This window comes from Dromiciops gliroides, chromosome 5 (genome assembly GCF_019393635.1).
Source record: "Dromiciops gliroides isolate mDroGli1 chromosome 5, mDroGli1.pri, whole genome shotgun sequence".
NCBI classification, from domain to species: Eukaryota; Metazoa; Chordata; class Mammalia; order Microbiotheria; family Microbiotheriidae; genus Dromiciops; species Dromiciops gliroides.
Window position 1 is genome coordinate 280,681,571 of NC_057865.1, and position 23,716 is coordinate 280,705,286.

Genomic DNA, 23,716 nt, shown 5'->3' on the forward strand with positions numbered 1-23,716 from the left:
GGATGGGTCCGAGGTGGGACTTTACTTGAACCCAGCTTTTCCTGACCCTAATGCCTGCTGCTCTTTACCCACTGTGCAATGTTGACTTTTACTCTACAGAATACAATTAGAGGCTGGGAGTGGTGTGGATTCCCCTCTGGGCTGACAGATTGACCTGAGCTCACACTAGCAGGCTGGTATGCCACGTGGCTACAATTCAACCTCTCAGGTTCCAGGGGGTTACCTTGATGTGGGTGGGATACACTCCTACTACTCACAGCCATAGCTCTTGAGCACTGATGTGCTTCGCATTTACAGGAAATCAGTCACCATGACAGCATCAACCAGAACATTAAACACTAACACTAAACAGAAATGATAATACTCGATACAAGGCAAAAGCAGAAATAATCAGAGCAGCCTATCCAGAAGTCCGGCTCACTCTGTCTGTGGGGAAGAATGGGCAAGAGCACACTTATACATGAGAGTGCAAACTCCTAGAGCCAGGGGTATCCACAACTCTGGACTGCAAGTCTTGATGTCCTTGGTCCCCTCAGCAACAATCAACGCCACTTCTTTGCTAGAGGGTCTCCTTCGGGACAAAGCCAGTCCTCTTCCCTCACCCGTTTTAGTGGATCCACCATATGAACAAGTAACAGTCCTTAACACCAGACCATCCTCTGACTGAGCTTAAACCGCTCCCTTGTTCCTGCCACTGCATGAGTTTGCTTCGAAAACCCTTCCTTGAGGGTGCAGAGGAAAACTTCCAAGACAGCCCTCACTCTATGATCAGGACTGCTAATACAGGAGAGGTCACCTTATCACGGCTTTTCAGTTCAAGAATTGGACAGAAGGTCCAAAGATATTTTACCAAATACATGTCATTCCACAAAAACCGTGCCCACAGGAATCTGCCTTTGGTGAATCACTTGTGGAAGGATGGGGAAGAGGGGAAAAAGGAAAGAGAGAGAAGAGCGGTACTCACATTATATGTTGATATTCTCCACAGCACCCAACACCAGGACTTTGCATGAACAGAGTAATTTTTAACCTTGTGATGGTCTTCGTTTTCAGATCTTTTCTGGCACAGTTTCTCTAGTATCCAGAGTATTTGGTTTCCTTCTTTTTTTGTGTGTGATCGTTTGCTCAGGCTTCAAATCCTGTGATTAATTGATGATTGTTGAATGGCTCTTCAGAAGTCCCCAGAGATGGATCCACCTCTGGAGCACTGTGCAAAGTTCTGAGCAGCGCTCTTTAAGAGGGATACTGACAAGCTGGGAAATGTACAGGATTAAGAGACCATGAGGGGCAGCTAGGTGGTGCAGTGGATAGAGCACTGGCCCTGGATTCAGGAGGACCCGAGTTCAAATCCAGCCTCAGACACTTGACACTTACAAGCTGTGTGACCCTGGGCAAGTCACTTAACCCTCATTGTCCTGCAAAAGAAAAAAGAAGGGAGGGAGAGAAGAGAGGGTGGAGGAAGGGAAGTGGGGGGAGGGAGGGAAAGAGACAGACAACTAGGGATACAAAGACAAAGCCAGTTACTGCCTTCAAAGAACCAGGCAGTCTAACAAGGGGAAATAACACAAACAGGGAGTGGGTGTCAAGAAAGGGAATTTTGGTTTCAGAAGTTACCAGAATGGTGAACGGAGCTATAAAGGAGTAGAATTAAATGCCCTTTCCAGTAGTAATAGAGTTTTTGATGTGATCAGATGATGCTTCCAGAGGTGGGAGTACAGAAAGGCACACAGACATGTGGCAGCCAAGGCGGCTGACCCAAAGATGCTGGAGAGGAGGTGACATGAAGCATAGACACAAGCCCCACAAGGGTGACTCACCGATCAGGACCGCAGGGTCCGGCACAGGCATGCCACATCTATAAGGATCAAACTCTCCAGGGTGTGTGAGCTGGTGCAGGAGGCCTCTGGAAGTCATAGCAACAGCAAGGGGAGCCATGGGAGAGCCAATTAATAGGAACAATGCAATGCTGATGTGACTAGGGTTTCCAGGCTAGAAAGTCAGGGGGAATAGGGGATAGTGCACTGGGGCTGAGAAGATGGTAAAGAAGCGGGGGTGGGGTGTGAGACATGACCCCACTCACATGACTTCTTTCTGTAAGCCGAACAAAAGACAAGTGAACGTCAATGGACTGAATGATATCACCCAAGCTTTTATTCTAAGGAAGTTCATTTATTACATAGCACACAGATAATTTTTTTTTCTTAAGTCAACACTCAACAAATTCAACAGTGACCTAATTTCACACTGTACCCGGCATCACATTGGCTAATCTCATCCTTTAACCGACAACTAGAACCAACTTCCCAAGTCCGATGTCGAGTTTTCAATGATATAGAGAAGCAAACTAGAAAATGAGCCCGTGAAGCCAGCCTGCTACTAATAGAGAAACACAAAGTGGCGCTAGAGCAACTCACGCGTACAAAGTAAATTACTGATACTGTTTTCTAGGGACATGGCGTCCGTGATAGATGAACCATGGAGCAATCATTAATAGCTCTCAAACCAATCCCCAGGGCAATCACTTGCAGAACATCGTTCTGCTTTTTAGATCCAAGAAATAGTGTATGATCAATCTATGAGGCTTCTTTTGGCAACATTTTGCCACCTGACAATAAATAACTTCAGCTAGAGGGTCACTAGACCAGAATTTCACTCCAAGGTGTAATACGAGCCTTTGTATTCTTTCAACACTGTAGAAATAATAAAACCTATAATTGTGTCAGGAAGAGTTAGCTAAAGGGGCAGCTAGATGGCGCAGTGGATAGAGCACCAGCCCTGGAGTCAGGAGTACCTGAGTTCAAATCCGGCCTCAGACACTTAACACTTACTAGCTGTGTGACCCTGGGCAAGTCACTTAACCCCAATTGCCTCACTAAAAAAAAAAAAAAAAAAAAAAAAAGAGTTAGCTAAAAATAGTTCATCTCTCCCACCCCTGAAAGTGTCCTGATGTCCCCAAGTCCCTGCTTTCCCTGTCCCCCTCAAATAAGAACCCTCCCTTCAAGCTGTACCCCAGGTGCAATTTGCAGTGCTCCTTGCCCCAAGAGCAAAAATATCTAGCTTGGGCTCTGGTCCCAAGGGAGTCTTTTCTCGAAGTCAAATTTGGCTTTCGGATTGCCAGTGACATCAAGATTGACTCAACCAAGAGCCATCGCCATGGACGACAGATGCCAAAACCAAAGAATGATAGGACAAAACTTCCTGAGTGCGGGTGACAGCTTGTATGTACAACTGCCGTGCATCCTGTCTCCTGGTAATAAATCAGACAGTAACAGGATCCTCGTCACCCATGGCCACATTTGGAACTTCCTTCAGCATGAGGGGACCCACCTCATTCCTGAGCGCCAAGTACATAGGACTCAGAAGCCAACCCCAAATTGGGCTCACAGTAGGAGTCCACTAATGGGTGTGACTGTGTGGGGCTGTTCTCATTGGCTAATTTTTTAGTGTCTCAGTGCTTGGTGGGGGAGGGAGTTTGTACGTTCAAGCCATTCAACCCACCCAAAGCTAAGCTAGTTACAAAGAGCAGTGGGATAGTTGTTGCTACTTAAGAAATAACTAGAAAAGATTGCATTTTCTGCAGCAAATAATGCAGGCAGAAATGTACCAGAATAAATAACATCACATATCTTGAAACAGGTTACGAGTCACTGATTGCAATTCATAAATAAATCATGTACTGAATTACAGCTGAATTACAGCCATCCATGTTTCCTACCCAGATTCTCATCTCACAGGTATGTGAAAGAGGCAAGAAACACAAGGATCATCTCCCTGTCTTTTAAGAATAAGGAAACTGAGGGCCAGAGAAATTCCGAGACCTAGCCAATCATAAGCCAAGAAAGATCTAGACACCCAGCTCCTGACTCCTAGCCCCAAGACTCTTCCCAGGATGTCACCCATCACTTCAAGACAAAACAACCTCCCCACAGGATAGATGACTGCAGGGAAGCAGGACCTCTGACCTCCAAGGAGCACAGCATTGACATTTCTATCGTCATATTTCTTGTTACATCCCCCATATTTCGGAACCTGTCCCTACTTATGGTCCTTTCTACTTCATAATAGAAATTAGAAAAGAGGGGGGAAAATCAGTTCAGCAAAATAAATCAACACCTCAAACACGGTTGACCATATATGTACCATTCCATACCCCTACACCTACAAGGAGGGCAAATAGGTACATTTTGTTTAGACCTATTTTAAAAGTCAGGTTTCTTGTGCAAAAGCAGTTTTTAGGGAGCAGCTAGGTGGCACAGTGGATAAAGCACTGGCACTGGATTCAAGAGGACCTGAGTTCAAATCTGATCTCAAACACTTGACACTTACTAGCTGTGTGACCCTGGGCAAGTCACTTAACCCTCATTGCCCCACCAAAAAACCAAAACAACAACAAAAAAAGAAGTTTTTTTTAAAAATTTCCCATGCACTTTTCATCTCACCTTTGAAGGCTATTTCTCAGTGAATTTTGGGGGCTGGCATGGATTGTATTTTGGCTGTGAATTTCCCCTTATATAAGCATGAAGAATTCAGGCTTGGTTAAATACCAGGGATCCATCAACTCAGCAAACAATTTTTAAATCACTCTCTCCTGTTGTTGTTGGTTCGTTTTGTTTTTTTTTTTTTTTTAATTTAGAAAACGCAGTTGTTTTCAATATTTCAAAATGACCTTCTCAACTGACACCCCCTAGACTTGGGACTCGAAACACCAGCAAATTTGGCAGGAATCTAACAGGAGATTGGAACCCCAAGTCTTTCTGTCTCCAAGTCTGGTGCCCTATCAACTATGCCATGTGCCTTCTATAGAGTCACATGATTAATTTAATGCTAGAAAATCCTGATTTCTCTGGTGCCTTAGCCTCACATGTGAGGAGGGAAAGGCCCAAAGTCTCAGGTGGGTAGGAAGCTATGGGACAGTTTTCCAGACTTTGCCCAGATAGTACAAAGGCCTCATCCTAGCTCTGGGCAGGTTAGAGGACAAAGAACCAAATCTACATGTCAGTGATTAAAAGCCCACTTGTGACCTCAGTAATGGCAGGGCCAAGTCTGTCTTCAAGGATTAGAGGGAAGACATCCATAAACTTATAAATGTCAGCTCCCTAGATAAGGAGAAAAATGAGTGTGACATTCTTCATGGAAAGAGTACGCCCACCAGGCTAGTGGGTCATGGTTGCACTGAATTTAAGTACTTTGATGGGTTTAAGATCAGTCACTCAAGAAATATTTATTAAGCGCCTACTATGTGCCAAGCACCATGCTAAGCGCTAGGGGATAGAAAGGCAGAGACAGTCCCTGCCCTCTGGGAGCTTACACAGATCTAAAACTGCAAAGGACCTCAGAGGTGACCTAGCCCAACTTCATTTTACAGATGAAGAAACTGAGGCCTCAGCAAGGTTAAGTGACTACCCCAAAGTCGCACAGCTAATAAGCATCAAAGGTAGAATTCAAACCCAAGTCCTCTTACACGCTAGAGTCAATGTTCTCTCCATTGTACCATGACACCTCCTGGGCTTCCTCTGACCAATGACATAAAGTCATCAGGATCACAGACTCAGAACTAGAAAGGAATGGAAACATCATCTAGATCAAAGCCTCTTAAGTTGACTCCTAGCCATGGGCTCTAATCGCAGCCTCATATGGGGGGAACAAAAATTTTGGCAACAGTAAAAGGTTGTGTGCACCTATTTCATATACCTATATACCCAGGGGTTGTGTAAAAATTTCTCAGGTGAAAAGGGGTCATGAGTGGGAAAAGTTTAAGAAGCCCTGCTCTATAAAGTGTCCCTTTCGCAGGGCAGCATTGGACAAATTCTCAGCATTCCCATTTGTAAAACCATGTTGTAAACAATTTGTTGCAAGGAAAAATTAACAATAATAATAATATAATAATAACTTTTATGCAGTCCCTTCAAGGCCTACAAAGCACCCCCCCATCTCTCTCTGTCTCCATATATATATATAAAATCTCATTCTATCCTCACAACAACCCCATGAGGTAGATAGCTAGGTACCATTATCCCCATTTTATAAACAAGGAAACTGAGACAGAGGTTAAGTGACTTACCCAGGGTCTCAGAGCTAACACGTGTCTGAGGTAAGATTTGAACTCAAGTCTTCCTGACTCCAAACCCACTTATCCACCTCTCCACCATAATACTATTTAGTAGTAACATTGTACTTTCTATGATTCTTGGCCATATACTCATCCTTCTTTTGGAGAAAGAACCTGGCTGTATATCATTTACGTTGTAAGCAGACAGAATAGAGTTGAACTGCAGGAAGGGAATTCAACTTTTTAAACTTCTTTCAATCACCACATTAAGCATATACTATGTGCCAGGCACTGTCCCAGGTGCTGAAAATACAAATACAGAACCATGAAACAAGCAACATTCACAAGGAGTTTCTACTCTATCCCAGAGGTCCTTCACCCAGGGTGAACTTTTTTTTTTTTTAATGTTGCTAACTGTATGCCAATATGCTCAGTTTCTTTTGTAATCTTCTGTATTTTAACTCATTCATTTAACAGAATTATTCAAGGAGGACTCCAGAGGTTTCATCAGAGTTTGTGTTCATGACACAAACAAAAGGTTGGGAACCCCTGAATCCTTCACCCTAACCCTGCACTCTTCCATCAACAAAACAGGCACCACCTAAATTCCCAAAGCACTCACTGAGGAGATACACAAAAAGACCCCAAAGGAAAGGGTCTAAGATGATACGCAAGTGCCTCCTCCCTCTCTCCCTAGCTGGAGTCCCACAATGTTCATTTCATTCTAGTCTGTTACCTCCCCAGGTCTTGTGGGCAAGCATTAGTGTTGCTAACGGGGTGCTTATTTTAATAAGATTTAATTACAGGGAAACTATGGGGAGGCGGGGGGAATCACATAAATTTGTTGCAAAAAGATTCTATCTGTGCCTTCATCCTACCTTTAGTACTGAACCATGAGAATGACGTAGGGTTTTGTTGGGTTTTTTGGGTTTTGGGGGGGTTTTTTGCTATTTGCCATCTTATTTTGCACATGAATCTATAATCTTTCTTAAATGGGAACCACAACCACCTGTGGCCCCAAATTCTCCTTGGCAACCTGGAACTATCATTTATCCAAGACAGTTCTCTCTCTCTCTGCCTTTGTTGAGGGGAAAAATAAATCTCTGTGGCTGAACTGGCTCAGACTCTTGGTTTGCTCCCAGTAAGGAAGTGGCTGAATGAGGATGAAGGAGAGTGAGAAAGCCAGTCACCTTCTCCCTCCTCCTGCCTTGCGTCCTCCCAGGAGCGGGGCTTACTTTCTTTGAAGTGTTAAGAATACAGGGTATGTCCACGTCGAATGACAAGTACCCAAAAGAGTCTCTGAGCCAAAGATTTGGGAGATGAGCTCTAGCTTTCAACCTGGCAGTGAAGCGTGAGCGCGCCACTTGACTAAATTACAATTTTACAATTATAACAACAGCTGGCATTTACAAAGTGTGTTAAAGTTTGCAGAGCATTTTATGTATGTGGGGTGTCCCAAAAGTCTTAGTGCGGCTTTAAGCTTAAAGACTTTTGCGACACTCCATATTATCCCACTTGAGACTCACGACAATTCCATGAGGCAGGAAGTATAAGGATTAAGATAGGGGATAAGGATTGGACTTATGATTTCACTGGTTTAGCAAACTCCCTTTACCAATACAGGTGCCTTTTTTGATATTTATAATCTAGTCTAAGAGAGTATGGGCACTGAGCAGTTAGGTGACTTACCCAGGGTCACAAAGCCAGTATATGTCAGAGATGTTTCTTCCTGGCTTTGCGGTCAATCTGCTACACCCTCTCTTACTATAAGGATTATTATTCCCATTTTACAGAGAAGAAAACTGAGGCTCGATGAGCTCAATCGATTCGCCTACAGTCACAGAGCTAGTCAGTACCAGAAGTGAAATTCAAAAACAAGTCTTCTGCTCTTTCCATTACAATATGCTGCCTCCTTTTCGTAACCTCTCAGAGTAAGGACAAAGAGTTGTACACATTTGTCTTTCCCATAATGCCTTGTACATCTTAGGTACCCAAATAGGGAACTGATGAATGAATGATCAAGAAACACAGTCATTCCAATACTGTCAAAACTCAGACAAGTACAACATTGTAGAAGTAGTACAAAGAGGGCCTTATTGACCCCAGAACAAATTAAGCTCCAAGGTCTTTGTAAACTGAAGGGCTGAATAAACAGACTTTCAATATGAAGCTCATCTTTCAGCCAACAGAAACTTCGGGGATCTACTTTCCCCTCCTTTGGATATCCATAATTCCCATTATCATTATCAGGAGATATAGACCAGAAGAGGGTTAGACCGGTTAATTCTGAATTCCTATCCTATCAAAACAAGGAAATGTATTCACCAGATAAAACCATATAAATAGCAAAATACAATATTCATACTTGCTTCAAAAAGCAAATTTATGCTCTCATTGGTATTAATGTTTCAATGTCCGCCCACCTAGAGTGGTTTATTTGGTTACTTGGCCTGGGCCACCCCTTGTGTAAAGGGGATTCTGAAGTTCCCTGCTGGGGACCTGTCAGACCAGGATGGAAGTTCATGCTGCAAGGGAGTCCTCCGGGGATAGAACGTGTGACTGAGATCATAGCTCAGGAGGCAGCTCAGAGACGCCATGTAGATATCAGCAAACCGGGACAGGCGCCTCAGGAAGTATGTGGGGTTCTGGTCTGTTCGAAACAGGCTTCCAAACTGGGAGTTGAAGAAATTCTTGGTCATTTCTCTGTAAAAGTAAAGAGGGTTGGGGGAAGGTGGAATGTTAAAACCAGGATAGTATGACCAAAAAAAAAAAAAAAAGGTTTTTTTTAATGAAACCATCAAAAGCATCTAATTTTACTTATCAGACAGGTTTTAAAAGAATAAATTCATAAATGAGAATTAATTTTTCACAAAGAAAACCTCTTACTCAATAATTTTCAAAAAATAATTCCTAGGGGCAGCTAGGTGGTGCAGTGGATACAGCACTGGCCCTGGAGTCAGGAGGACCTGAGTTCAAATCCAGCCTCAGACACTTGACACTTATCAGCTGTGTGACCCTGGGCAAGTCACTTAACCCCAACTGCCTCACCAAAATAATAATAATAATTCCTGTCAATTTCCTATCTTTTGGGCAGCTGGGTGGCACAGTAGATAGGGCACCAAATCTGGAGTCAGGAAGGTCTTAATTCAAATCCAGCCCCAGACACTTACTATTTGTCTAACCCTGGTCAAGTCATTTAACTTCTGTTTGCCTCTGTTTCCTCAGATAAAAAATGGAGATAATCATAGCCCCTACCTCCCAAAGTTGTTGTGAGGATGAAATGAGGCCTGGCACATAGTAAACACTATATAAAAGCTAGTCATCATTATTATTAGTAGCCATTATCAGCATGTATATTATCCAAAAACCTACCTGAAAAACACCTGACAAGAGGGTTTTTCAGTAACTTTTTTTTCCAGTCATGTCTGACTCTTCATGACCCCACTGGCTTTTTCTTGGCAGAGATACTGGAGGGGTTTGCCCTTTCCTTCTCCAGCTCATTTTACAGATGAGGAAACTGAGGCAAACAGGGTGAAGTGACTTGTCCAGGATCACACAGCTAATAAGGGTCTGAAGCTGGATTTGAACTCAGGAAGATGAGTCTTCCTGACTCCAGGCCCTGCACTCCATCCATCCCAACACCTAGCTGCCCACCCAGCAAGATATTAATACACTATTGGTGGAGTCATTGGTCCAGCCACTCTGGAAAGCAATTTGAAAACATGCTCCCAAAGTCACTCCACTCCAGCAATGACACTAGTAGGCCTATGAATTAATGAAGGTAAAGTAATTGCAAACCTTCAAGTACCATGTAAGTGCTAGCTATTATTATTATCGTTGTTGTAACTGTTATTGTTATTATATCCCAAGAAGATTAAAATGGATGAAAAGGACTCATATGTACAAAATTATTTATAACAACTCCTTTTGTAGCAACAAAACTAAGAGTGCCAAAGACCAGAGAATGGCTATGGTACATGAATGGAATAAAGTGCTATTCTCCAGAAATGACCAAAGAGGTAGTTTAAGAGCAACCTGGGAAGACATATATGAACTGATGTGGAGTGAAGCAAGCAGAACGAGAGAACAATGTATACAATGGCTACAACACTGTCAAGACAAATGACTTCAAAAGACTTAAGAACTCTGATCCTTGCGGATAAAGCACCGGCCCTGGATTCAGGAGGACCTGAGTTCAAATCTGGCCTTAGATACTTGACACTTACTAGCTGTGTGGCCCTGGGCAAGTCACTTAACCCTCATTGCCCCGCCAAAAAAAAGAAAGAGAGAGAGAGACATAGGCCTCAGGACATGGGCAATACAGAGGATTTGTTTTATTTAAAGATATGCATTTGCTACAAAGAGTTGGGGTTTTTTTCCCCAATTGGAGTGGAGGTTGAGGAGAGAAAATAATGCTTGTTAATTGAAAAAAATGGATAAAAATAAACAAAAACATTGGGGCAGCTAGGTAGCACAGTGGATAAAGCACCAGCCGTGGATTCAGGAGGACCTGAGTTCAAATCCGGCCTCAGACACTTGACACTTACTAGTTGTGTGACCCTGGGCAAGTCACTTAACCCTCATTGTCTGGCAAAAAGTAAACACAAAAATAAACAAAAACAACAACAAAACAAAAAAAAACCCTGCCAAGACCCAGCAGAGAGCATTCCACTTTGATGACCTTTCCTTAGAAATGGGTTTTCCTAAATATTACTTATTCACATCAGTTGGGAGGGGCAACCAATATGAAATTCAGAATAGTTTAAAAAAGGATCTTTAATTAGAAATAAAATCATTTTGAGGGCAGTAAGGAATCTTTATGATCAGATAGTCCAATGCCCCCTCCTATCAGAGGAATCCTCTAAGAAGTTAAAGGATTTGCCCAAGATATTATAGCAGGCTCACTGAAGAGCTGACTATAAAACTCTCCACCACAGGCTCCTTCAAGGACACATAAGCACCACAAATAAGAGGTGCCCAGCTCCTCTTGAGTCAGAAGTCCTGCTAAACCTGGTTCTTGGCACTTCCTCCTTTTCCTCCCCTCCTGCCAGCTATATCCTCACATTCCTGTCCAAGCTGCTTGGCTGCCACGGCAGGAAAGGACTCCCCCAAAGGTCAAAGCCTCCCACTGGTCTTAACACACGAAGGCATGGATGCAAACAGGAAGGACAAAGAAGTTGTGCAGAAACATGAAGTGTGTTTGTAGAGCCTCAATTCTCCCAAATGCACAAAAGTTACAGAAACTGAAAGAAACCCTAGAGTGCATCCAGTCTAATCCCGCCATTTTGTAGATGAAGAGAAGTTCAATATTTTCCCTAGATCATCTAACCACTACATCATTTTGCCTCCCATTGAAACCAACAAGGGCAAAGGGGCTGCGATCTAGAACTGTGATTTCACTGATTAAAGGGGAAGTTCCAATGCAGGTTGGCACCTCCTCTACAGCTTAGAGTCTTTCAGAAATGAACTGGATTCCTACAAACACCTGATCCACAGGAAAGTTTATCACTTAATGACCTTTCCATCTGCCAAAATCTTTTCAAAGCAAAGAACTGGAAAAAAAGTGGGTACCCATGGACTGAGGAGCAGCTGGACAAACTATGGTATATGAATGTAATGGAATGTTATTGTGTCTTCAGAAACAATGAATACTAAGAATTCCAAGAAATGGGAAAACCTAGATGAACTGGTACAGAATGAAATGATCAGAATCAGGACAGTCACACAAGAGCCACAAAAACATAAAGGAAAGAAAAATGGAAAGAATTCAGAGGAATACAAATGAAGCGTGCCTCCCTCTTTTCTCAGCAGAGAGGTGGTAGACTATAGGTGTGAAATGGGGTATACATTGCAGACATGTCCAGTGCACTGACTTGTTTTATTTAACTTATTTGTTATGAGGGAGGGATCTCCACAGTTTAGAGCAGAGTCCTGGAAAAGTAGCAATGATGAAAAAAAATTTAATTAAAATTGAAAAATCAATGGAAAATTTTTGCAAAAGATCTAAAAAAAATTTTTCCCCATCTCTGCTTACAATATAATCCCTCTTCAGGCAGGACAGACCCTTCCGGTGATTAGATGCAAAACCGAGTGGAAGGAGGGGATACATAGTTCTAGAGAGAGCTATTACATTTAAACATTTGCAAGACAAGAGCCTTACCGCATCTCTTTTCTTTCCTTTTTCCACTCTTGCAAAATCATCTGTGACGTATCATCTCTATGAATCTGAGGAATGAGAAGAGAGCTGTTAAAGTTATTAATGGTGTGCATGTGTGTTTTAAATAGCTAAAGTTAAAAGAAAATGGACACAAACCATAAATCAACTTTCCCTCAGGGTGCTTTCTTTGCATTGCATCTCCTAATTCATCATTATATTAGTATGATTCATGCTTCTTCCACTGGGGTACGTCCTGGATACCTTATCATGGCATGGAAGCGGCTCTGCCTTCTCAGAGCCACAAAGTCTGACCTTTAGTCTCCCAAGATGGATGCATTTCCACTACAAGCGATGGACTGTGTCCCTACAAGGACCATCCTGGGTAAGGGCACAGAATTTCATCACCAGAAGGGTAGCCCCCAAGGGATACATTTTATTTTGGTTATAGCAAGTGACAAAACCATCTCCTAAAATGAAAAAATAAAATCCGGGTAACATTGGCAAAAAGACCCCCACCAATGGTACAGGAGGTATCTTAACCAAGGATAAGGAATGGGGATGAGATAAGGATAGTGGATGAGGTACAAGGATAGGGACTAGACTAGTGGTTTGACTCATGTAGGAAATTCCCTCTAACAATGCAAACTAGCACCTTCTCTGCCGCTTATAATCGGAGGGTTGCCTGGGAGACCAAGAGGTTATCTGACTTGATCAGAGGCTCTATCACCTGCTCTGTTACTATGGTCCTGGGCAAGCCGCTGAGCCCCCTAGGCGCCTCCTCCATAAAATAAGGGACTGGATTAGGTCACTTTTTTTTTTTAAGTGAGGCAGTTGGGGTTAAGTGACTTGCCCAGGGTCACACTGCTAGTAAGTGTCAAGTGTCTGAGACCAGATTGGAACTCAGGTCCTCCTGACTCCAGGGCCGGTGCTCTATCCACTGTGCCACCTAGCTGCCCTGGATTAGGTCATTTTTAAGGGCCCCCCCCTCCAGATCCTATGGATCTTTTGAGGAATTCAAGTAACTCACATTTGTAGTATTTCATCATTGTCTACTCCTTCTCTCATTCCCCACAACACTGACTGCCCATCTTCTCTTCTCTCCCACCCCAGCTCCATACTTATAACAGATGGCTTAGCTTCCTGCTTCCATGAGAAGATGAAAGCCAATCAAGGTGGGCCCACCAGCCACTTTGAGCATCACCACCCACTCTCTTATCCTTTCCTGTGGCCATAGAAGGTGAATCCTTGTCTCAAGAGCAGAGAGATCACTCGGCCCAGTCATTTCCAAGGGTGGCCCAAACCAGATTAAAATGGAATTGGGAGACATTTATAATTATGATTACATAGAATATATAATGATAATAACATTGTGATTAAAAAATAGTTTACTTGTGGGCAGCTAGGTGGCGCAGTGGATAAAGCACCGGCCCTGGATTCAGGAAGACCTGAGTTCAAATCCGGCTTCAGACACTTAACACTTACTAGCTGTGTGACCCTGGGCAAGTCACTTAACCCTCATTGCCCCATCCCCCCCCCAAAAAAAAAGTTTACTTATAAAATATAGACATTACATTTTGGTTTTGTTTTGGGTTTTGGGGTTTTTTTTGCAGGGCAATGAGGGTTAAGTGACTTGCCCAGGGTCACACAGTTAATAAGTGTCAAGTGTCTGAGGCTGGATTTGAACTCGGGTCCTCCTGAATCCAAAGAGACATTACATTTTTTTTTTTTTAGTGAGGCAATTAGGGTTAAGTGACTTGCCCAGGGTCACACGGCTAGTAAGTGTTAAGTGTCTGAGGCCGGATTTGAACTCAGGTACTCCTGACTCCAGGGCCAGTGCTCTATCCACTGAGCCACCTAGCCGCCCCGAGACATTACATTTTAAAACTAAGACAATATGCATGTCAGAAAGATCCTTTTTCGAAATTAGTGACCCCATTTCTATATGATTTTGACACCATTGCTTTAGGACATTATTCCCATCTCCTCCCTCATCTAAATCATAAAATCATAGTATTTACAACTGGAAGGGATTTTACCGATTATCCAGTCCAACCCCCTTATTTGACAGATGGGGAAACTGAGGCCCAGAGAGGTCACAGGACTTTAAGATTTAGAATTGGAAGGGATTTTACAGATTATCCAGTCCAACCCCCTCATTTGAAAGATGGAGAAACTGAGGCCCAGAAAATTATATGACTTAGCCAAAGATGACACAGGCACTAAGTCACATAGCCCACAGTCTAGCCCGAGGAATGACTTGCTCAAGGCCACACAGCTAGTTGTGAGAGAGCCTGGACTCAAATGCAGGTTCCCCTGACTCCAAATCTCATGCTTTCCCCTGTATCCAGATACCTCTGGGAGTCTACTTAAGACCAAAGTCCTGGCCTAAAATAAACCTTCTTCTGACTTTCCATTCTTAGCTCATGTCTTCTCTGTTTAAAGATGCACCACTCAAAAAGAAAAGCAAAAAAATCAGATCACCCAAAGAGAAAACAGATGTGAACTCACACTCAGCTGATCACAGCTGATGGCCACCAGACCAAGAGAGAACACCAGACCACGGCTATCCCTGCAACCTAGCCAGCCTCACTCCAGAGTCCCAAATTCCCAAAGGCAAAAACACCGTAGTCAAAGCCAGAGACAGAAAGAGAGGATGGCTGGCAACAGGTGGCTTCTCCCCTGCTCCCTCCCTCCTCTCCCCATCTCCCGCCCCGCCTTCTGCCCCGCCTTCTCCCCCTCATCCTCTCCTCTCTCTCTCTCTCCTGTTAGGGTAGAGGATGGGAGGGAGGGGACACTATTTTAGAAACCTAAGTCAAACAGCTGAATGACCCTCTCTGGAATGCCAGCTAGAAACCACCACCTACTATATTAACCGAGGGCATCCACCCACTCCCAATCATCACCTATTCAAGGCCAAAGCTACCCGAGCAGCTCCTCCCAAATTAGGCCCTTCCTGATCCCCTGGCCAGCCCCACCCCCCAAAAATTGATTCATTCATATAGTTTGTGTTTACTTGTCTGTGCATGAGTTATTCCCCCCAATAGAGTATAAGCTCCTATAGGTCAGGTCTCTATTTTTGTTTTTGTATCTCCAGAGTTTAACATACAGTAGGTGCTTAATAAATGCTGAGTGACTGAACTCTGCCAATTCTTCAGGCCCTGATATAAAGTCAGGAAATTGATTTTTTTTTAAACCAAATATACCAGGATTTATAACCAAAACAAAGTTGCCTTAGTCCAAAGAGGCTGGAATTTCGCTTTCTGAACCAGCTTAGGAAACACAGGAGAAAACCGAGTATAGTTATTTCACATCCAGAGCCTCAGTTTGTGGACTTTTTTCAACTACCCTTCCCCTAGGCCTCCACCAGCTACAGGTGATTCACTGCACCAGACACGGCTCATACATCCTCAAAGCCCGGCCACCAGTGAGGATATCTGAAAGACCTGAGGCCTGGATCCTGGAGGCAATCCCAAGAGGAGGCGTCACAGAAGTACTGAAGTTCTGAGTTGGCAGGATACATGGAGGATGTGTGGGCCAAACCAGAACAAGGCAAAAGTCCCCTCTGTCACATCCCTGACAAGACTCTGCTTGAGCACCTTCAGCGATGGGGAAGTCACTACCTCCCGAGGGAGCCCTTTCTGCTGAGGTTGGGAAAACAGGGTCACACAACTAGTAAGTGTCTGAAGCAAAATTCCAACTCAGGAATGACCGATTTCAAGGTCTAGGCGTGTCACCAAGCTCCCTAGGCAAGCCAAGAACTCAGAAGGTCTGCTTTTCTACAAAGACAAGGGCATAGCTGGGAGGCTCACAAAATGGTATATGTGCACACACACAATATACACAATGCACACACACACTCCTGTTTATACTCTCACCACATAAGCTGAAGTCATTTTATAAAAATCTCCAAGGTAGCTAAGAAATCCCATGAAGGAAAAATGACAAAACAGAGAGAAAACAAAGCCAAAATTTCAGGCTAGAGAAAACCCCGAATCCAGTTTAGCCAATAGACAAAACCAAAGTCGCTGGGGATGTTCCTTCTCTCTGGCCTCGGGGTGTCCTACGACCATTCATGCCCTGTTCCAAGGCGGAGGGGCCAGCCAGGTGCCTGCCGTCCTTTCCAAAAGTGATCTGAGGGGGCCGCTAGGTGGCACAGTGGATAAAGCACCAGCCCTGGATTCAGAAGGACCTGAGTTGAAATTCAGCCTCAGACACTTGACACTTACTAGCTGTGTCACCCTGGGCAAGTCACTTAACCCTCATTGCCCCCCCCCAAAAAAAAAGTGATCTGGGAGGTTGGGAGTTAAAAAATCCTAGAGAGGTCGCCCCTGGATTGGCCAAAGAAGAGCAGTTGCTCTGTGACCCTCATCCTGAAGTAACTGGCATCATACTAAGGTCGTTCCAGCCTATCCAGACTGAAAGAAAAGGGAGAAAGGAGGGGCTCAGGTGGGAAGCTGGAACTCCACACACAGAGACGGGTCAGCTTCTCTCACTAGGGTTCTTTCCATGAGGGGCAAGAAACTGACAGGTTTTAATTGATTTAGTAATAATAATAATTAGTATTAACAATTATTATAATTACTCATTTATAATATTTGTTATATTAAATGTATTATTACTCATATAACTTATTTGAATTATATTCAAAAAAATTAAAAAATAAATTATATTCAAAGTCATTTAAATATTAAATACCATTTTCTAAAAAGTTCTAAAAGGGTGAGATGAGCACAAATCATATGATTGTATATTGGGAGCCAGAAAGGACCTTAGAAACCACCGGATCCAATCCCCATATTTGCAAATAGAGGAAACTGACCGTCAGGGAGATGACCTGCCCAAGGTCACATAGCAGACTTGAGATTTTAACCCAGGTCCTCTGACTCTACATCCAGTGCTCTTTCCACAATATCACACCCCACACCAGCATGGGGGAGTGAACAGGGAGTCACAAGACCTGTGTTCAAATCCTGACCAGCTTTGACATTGATTAGACATGCACCCCTCAGCAAATCATTCCATCTGTCTGAGTCTCAGTCTTCTCATATGGAAAAACTGGGATAATAAGACATGTGGCATCCACGCACAGGATTGTTGTAAGGAAAGCACTGGGAGCTTAAAGATAGAGACAAATGTGAATTATTAACCTGTCTTTGGGACAGTGTTGGCACCTAATAACTGTTTTTTTGTTTTTTGTTTTTTTAAGCCTATCTTTATTGTTTTTGTTGTTTTGTTTTGTTTTGTTTTATGCAGGGCAATGGGGGTTAAGTGACTTGCCCAGGGTCACACAGCTAGTAAGTATCAAAGTGTCTGAGGTCAGATTTGAACTCAGGTACTCCTGAATCCAGGGCCAGTGCTTTATCCACTGTGTCACCTAGCTGCCCGGCACCTAATAACTGTTAGCAGAAACAAGTTCAGTGCAAACAAGGGAATTGGGGCAGCCCTCCAGGTAACCACAAGGGCTAACAGCAACATAGTTTATTATTGTAATAATAGTCACTAAAAATAACTCATTAATACAAACTCAACACAGCTACAAAATTCATTCTATATGATAAATGTTTTACCTCATTTGATTTAACTCAACACCTATTAAAACTCCACTTTGTGATTTGGTTCTAAACCAAAGCTTTCATTGGCAAAAGGGACTCTCAGTGAGGGAACTCCCTCAAACCATGCAGACCATCCCATGTTCTACAACTTTTAGTCTCAGATCGTTGCCCAGAGGCACTAAGGTAGAGTGACTTGCCCAAGGACACTCAGCTAGTATATGTTGGAAGCATGTTCTTGTTACTCCAAGGCCGGCCATCTATAAAGTATTCCAGGCTACCTCATAAAAGCTGTAAAAAAAAAAAAATTTACTTTGAGATGAAAGAATAATCCAGCCAAATGAATGCTGATATTATGTAAAATATCATTTTTAAAATGTGTTTTTCTATTTTTTTGAGGGAGGGGGAGCCTAGACTTCTGAGTTCATTGTTATAGGGAGGTCCCGAGTGAGGAAACTCCCTCTATCAATGCAGATCTGCAACTACTGCCTTAGAAAGTGGCCGGGGGGGGGGGGGGGGGGGGGGGGGGGCAGCTAGATGGCGCAGTAGATAAAACACCGGCCCTGGATTCAGGAGTACCTGAGTTCAAATCCGACCTCAGACACTTAACACTTACTAGCTGTGTGACCCTGGGCAAGTCACTTAACCCCAATTGCCTTACTAAAAAAAAAAAAAAAAAGTGGCCCAGGGGGTACTGTGGTTATATGACCTCCCCAGAGTACCACAGTCAGTCTGTATCAGAAGTGGGACTCAAACCTAGGTCAACTTCTGCACATTATGTCATCCTTCCTCTCATAGTAGACCTACATTGGGGAAAAAAGCCCAGCAATGAAATTGACATCCCTCCCTAATATTTACAAGAGGCCTACTTACTCTGGCCAGAACAAAAAGGAAAGGTTTGTTGGCTTGGCACATGATCATATCAAGGCTGTGGCATAGCGCTAGAGGCCAGATCCTGCCTTTGCTGTTCTCCAGCTACATCACCTTGGGTAATTCCCTTAATCATACTGAGAGTCTCGGCTTCACCTATAAAATAGGGATAGTAACTACCTCAGATACCTCCCTCACAAGGCTGGGCTGGACTTTAAAGTACTAGATAATTGCCCCTTACTTTTATTATCTATTTTCAAAGCAATTCATGGTGTAGTGGATTTAAATCTGGCCTTGGAATTAGGAAGATCTGAGTTCTAACACATCTTACTGTATGACCCTAGGTAAGTCCCCAAGACAAGAGGTTACAGAGAAGGTACCAAACTGCAATGAAAGAGGAAGCTTCATTTTCAGGTCTCTACAGCAAGGACAAGGGGGCCATTTCCAGCCACCCGGATCTATATCTTGCCACTGGGCCTGATGGTTCTGGAGAAAAGAATGAGGTTGGTGACCTCATATAGCACGCACGCGCACACACACACACACACACACACACACACACACACACAAATCCAATTCACTGCAAGTGAATGAAGGACGAAAGACAAACAATGATAAAAACAGCAATGACATCACGGGTCCAGGCGCTATCCCACTGGCTAGAATAGATCTTCTAAGTGTTTTGACTTTGTATCCCCAGGGCCTGAATTAATAAATGTTTACAGACTGAGGTAATATTAGGCAATTTAAAAGTAAGAATAAAACACAAAGCTAGTGAACAAATAGCTGATTCTAGTGGTTGGGTTGGCTTTTATTCTGTTGTTTGTCAGAGAGGAAATCGGGGAAGGTTTTCAGAAGAGATGGCACCTGGGAATACAGAGAAATGGCCGGTGTTGCTCTCACCTTCAAGGTCAGGTTAGGCTAATAAAAGGCAGGAATGAGACCCAAACCAAGGGGTCTCACTGCTGCTCACCACCCAGAAGCCTGAAGTTGAATCAGACTGTTGGAGCTTGAAGGGCCTGTTATGACGAATGTATGGCCCACCTGGATTTAATGGGGCTGCCTTATTATCCAAAAGGATTTTATGAAACCCTGGATTAATAGGCACAAAATACCCTTTGACTGAACTCCAAACTGAACCCAGATAGCTAGCAGCTAAGTCCTTATCTGCCGACTTCTCCCCCAGGATAGTAAGTCCCTATCTTGTGAAAACATCTGGGCATCCTCCTTTTTTGGAATCATATAATCCTATCATAGTGTTTCTGTTAAGTCGAACTATCAAATTGATTGGTACTGCCTACATTTTTGTTATAACTGAAATTGTTAAACTGATTTGCATGATTTCTATTCTTGTTACATAATATTTGCTTTTAGATTGATTTGTATCATGCTAATGAAACTGATAACACCCTGGGACCAGTGAGCAAAGAAACCTTATATACCCTGAGAAAGCAGGAGTCTGAGCTCCTTCTTTGGAAGGGGTCTCCACACAATTCCCGCCTGCTTGTTCTAGGGACAAAGAAATTGGTACTATGTTTTTCCCTGGCAGTTCTCTGATCTGGTTTTTCCTGTAGATGTTATAAAAATAATATTTTCTCCAATCTGTTTTTTTTCTTTAGGAAACAGGCATAAAAACAAAATCTGACAGGCCCTAAAAGACCCCAAAGTTTCAGCGACGTTATTTTCTAAAATAAGAAAGTATGAGAGTGGCCGGAGCAGCCACAGCAAAGAAGAGGCTTCCTGGCGGAACCAAACCAAGATTTTCAGAAGCCCTTTCATGGAGCCAGAGAAGGTCTTACAAAAAAAAATTCTCTGTGATTTATCTGTAGTCCCTGAAAATGATCTAAGCCTTGTGCAAGCTAACCTTAAACAGGAAATACCTGAAATGACTTGGGCTGGTGTAATGCCTCCAGGCTTAAGGAGGAGAAGAAAGGAAAAGGGGAGAGAGGGAGAGAAAGGGGGGAGGGGAGAAGGGGAGAGAGAGAGAGAGAGAGGGAGAAGAAAAGGAGAGGAGAGAGAGGAGAAAGGAGGACGTGAAGGGAAGGGAGAAGAGGGGAGAGGAGAGGGGAAGAGAGGGGAAAGAGGGGAGGGAAAGGGAGGGGGAAGGGAGAGAGAGGAATGGGGCGAGGGGGAGATGGAGAAGGGGGAGAGAGAAGGGAAGGGGAGGAGGGAGAGGGGGAAAGAGGGAGGGGAAGTGAGGGAAGGGGATAGGGGAAGGAAGAGGGGGAGATGGAGAGGGAGAGGGACAAATGGAGGGATGGAGAAAGAGAGGGAGGGAGGGGGAGGGGAGGGGGGAGAAAAATCCCACAAACCTGCATCTGTTCCAACAAGCCGGTCAGGGTCTGCAGCCAGGTCATGGTTTGAATGTACTGCTCCGTGTTCATGATCTTGATTTCTGATCTCAGCTCAGGAATAATTGCCCCCGTCCTCCAGCCATGTTTCAGGGTCAAATCCTGCCAAGAACCAACAAGAGTCTTAAGCTTCATTACCTCCTTGAGCCACAATCGGCATTTGCTCAATGGTTTCTTAATTGTCATGGTTGGTTATTAACCAAGCTGGAGGAATGAATTACATTTCATTAATAACATTACATCCCAGGGCTTAAACTATTTCATCCCCATGAAAAGTGCCAGCCTGGGAATCAATGCAACTGCTAGGCTGCCGAGATCCACGTTCTCAAAAAGGAGACTTCAAGGAGATGAGAAGAAGAAATAATTTGTTCTCATGTTAAAAAATAATAATGATAAAACTGACGAACTGTAGTTCTAACAAACATCCCAGACCTGCCACTTCTACGCCCGACCTAGATATTTGCTTCACCCCTGTGGGTCTCAGTTTCTTCATTTGTAAAAATGAGGAGGTTGGATGAGGGTCACGACTCTTAAGTGGCAGAGCCTAGAATCAAAGAACTCAGATCTCAGGACTTCACGTTTAAATCTATTTCCACCATATTGCTTCTCTCTTTCTCTGTCTTTCACCGCCCCCCCTTTTTTGAGGATCTCCAATGGTGCTGAATTCTTATCCCTTGAGGAACTTTTGCCAAAAGTCAAACATTTGGCTTTTTTTTTTTGGCACAATCCATAAAAATGATCCTAACACAACTGATACTTTGATCTGTTTCTATATAGCTTAAATGTTTACAAAGTGTTTTCTGTATACTTTCTGTAAATCGTACATCCTTGAAAAGCCTTCTCAGGGGGCTACACTTTACAGATGAGTAAGCCGAGGTCCTGCTCATGGTCACACAGCTAGGAAAGGTCAGGATCTGAGCTCTCAGACAGGAGCCACAGATGGGGGTTGTACTGGGTCAGTACTGAGGAGCAGAGAGAGATAAGCCTGGATTGCCTGGGAAGAGGGGCGGGGAGCAGGGAGCTTTCAATCTCTCCCTCCCCCCCCAATTGCTTGTTGTCCTCATCTTTAATCGCTCGTTCATGCTGCTCCAGAAGGGAACATCAAGCTCTTAGGAGAAATGGAAGGGCTACTCCAAGGAGGATGGAAATCTACCCGTCTGCAGCTCATCCCCGATAATGGCTCATGCGGGATAGTGGTGAATGAGGCCTTACTGCACAATCAGAAGAATCAGTGGGCTGGCCCGGCAGGACCCCTTCAGGACCAAAAGCACCGAATAGGCTGCAGCGGATAAAGGACTAGCTGGGAATCAGGAACATCTAGTTCACATCCAACCTCAGGCACCATGGGCAGTTCACTCAACCTCTTGGTACCTCAGTTTCTTCATCTGCAAACTGGGAGCAGGGGCGGATTCACTGGCCTCCATGGCCCTCCCCAGGCCTAAATCGATGTTCATAGGATCTCATAAGATGGAAGACCACAAAGCATCCACAACATGTCTGCCCCCCCCCCACCAAGTGCCAGCCCAGTCCATAAAAACAGGAATTTGTGGCATGCTGTCTGGGTTCCAGTGCCTTCCCTGCTAGGGTTATCTTCCACCTACCCTGCAGGGATCTTGTATATCTTTTTTTTTTTTTTAGTGAGGCAATTGGGGTTAAGTGACTTGCCCAGGGTCACACAGCTAGTAAGTGTTAAGTGTCTGAGGCCGGATTTGAACTCAGGTACTCCTGACTCCAGGGCCGGTGCTCTATCCACTGCACCACCTAGCCGCCCCCCCTTGTATATCTTTATGTACATTAGAATATAAGCTCGATGAAGACAAGGGACCGTTTTTGCCTTTTCTTCTATCCCCAGGGCTTAGCATATAGTAGGCACTTAATAAATGCTTGTTGACTTCACTTTGTATTCCCTGCACTAAGCACATTTTTGTTGTTCTTTAGCTGATCAGTCACATCTGACTCTCCGTGACCCCATTTGAGGTTTTCTTGGCAAAGATACTGGAGGGGTTTTGCCATTTCCTTCTGCAGCTCATTTTGCAGATGTGGAAACTGAGGCAAACAGGGTGAAGCGATTTGCCCAGGATCACATGGCTGGTGAGAGTCTGAGGTCATATTTGAACTCAGGTCCTCCTCACTCCAGGGCTGTTACTCCTCTGTCCACTGTGCCACCGAACAGTTGTCATTTAATAAATGCTTACTGACCAGTGCTAGGCCCAGTGCCTGGTACAAAGTAATTCATTAGCTTGTTGATTGACTGAACGGCACTTGAAGAGAAATGGAAATTCTTTAACAGGTAGAAATGGCCTCTCTCTTCTATTAATACCAAAAGAAACAAGTCGCTGTACATTAATTCACTTTTCATTTACTGCAAACATACACCAACTACAGCCTGCACTGGGACAAGGGGGGAGGAAAGGAAGGTTACTTACAGCCAGATCACTGTATATGTGATCTCCAAAATACAACACTTTGGACCCCCTCCATCCAGTAAGTTTCAAAAATTCATACAAATTACCCTGTAACAAAGAAGATACAAATGTTATTGTACTGACACATGGATGCGCAGCTTCACAAAGCAACAGAGAGAAAGCCTGTATGGCAGAGAGGACAATGGGCTGGCCAGGCCTTCGGACACATTCCAGCAGGGGGACCCTGGGTCATGTCACTTCTGTGGGTGCCCCCAAGGTACTAATTCTCTCTGTTGCTGGGCAGGTGAGATCTGCATCGATGGAGGGAGTTCTAA

The 23,716-nt window shown here is 43.9% G+C and overlaps 1 protein-coding gene across 1 annotated transcript in view; it reads right to left on the bottom strand.

Annotated features, from left to right (window-relative positions):
- Window positions 1-5,335: 5,335 nt before the first annotated feature.
- The window catches only part of NT5DC3 (5'-nucleotidase domain containing 3), a 79,108-nt gene continuing 60,727 nt past the window's right edge, over window positions 5,336-23,716 (bottom strand). Inside the window, exons 11-14 of the mRNA XM_043966325.1 lie at window positions 23,403-23,489; window positions 20,938-21,078; window positions 12,210-12,274; window positions 5,336-8,752 (exon numbers count right to left, since the gene is read on the bottom strand). Coding sequence (XP_043822260.1) covers window positions 8,491-8,752; window positions 12,210-12,274; window positions 20,938-21,078; window positions 23,403-23,489 — 555 coding nt within the window. The 3' untranslated portion in view covers window positions 5,336-8,490. The remainder of the gene's footprint in view (window positions 8,753-12,209; window positions 12,275-20,937; window positions 21,079-23,402; window positions 23,490-23,716) is intronic.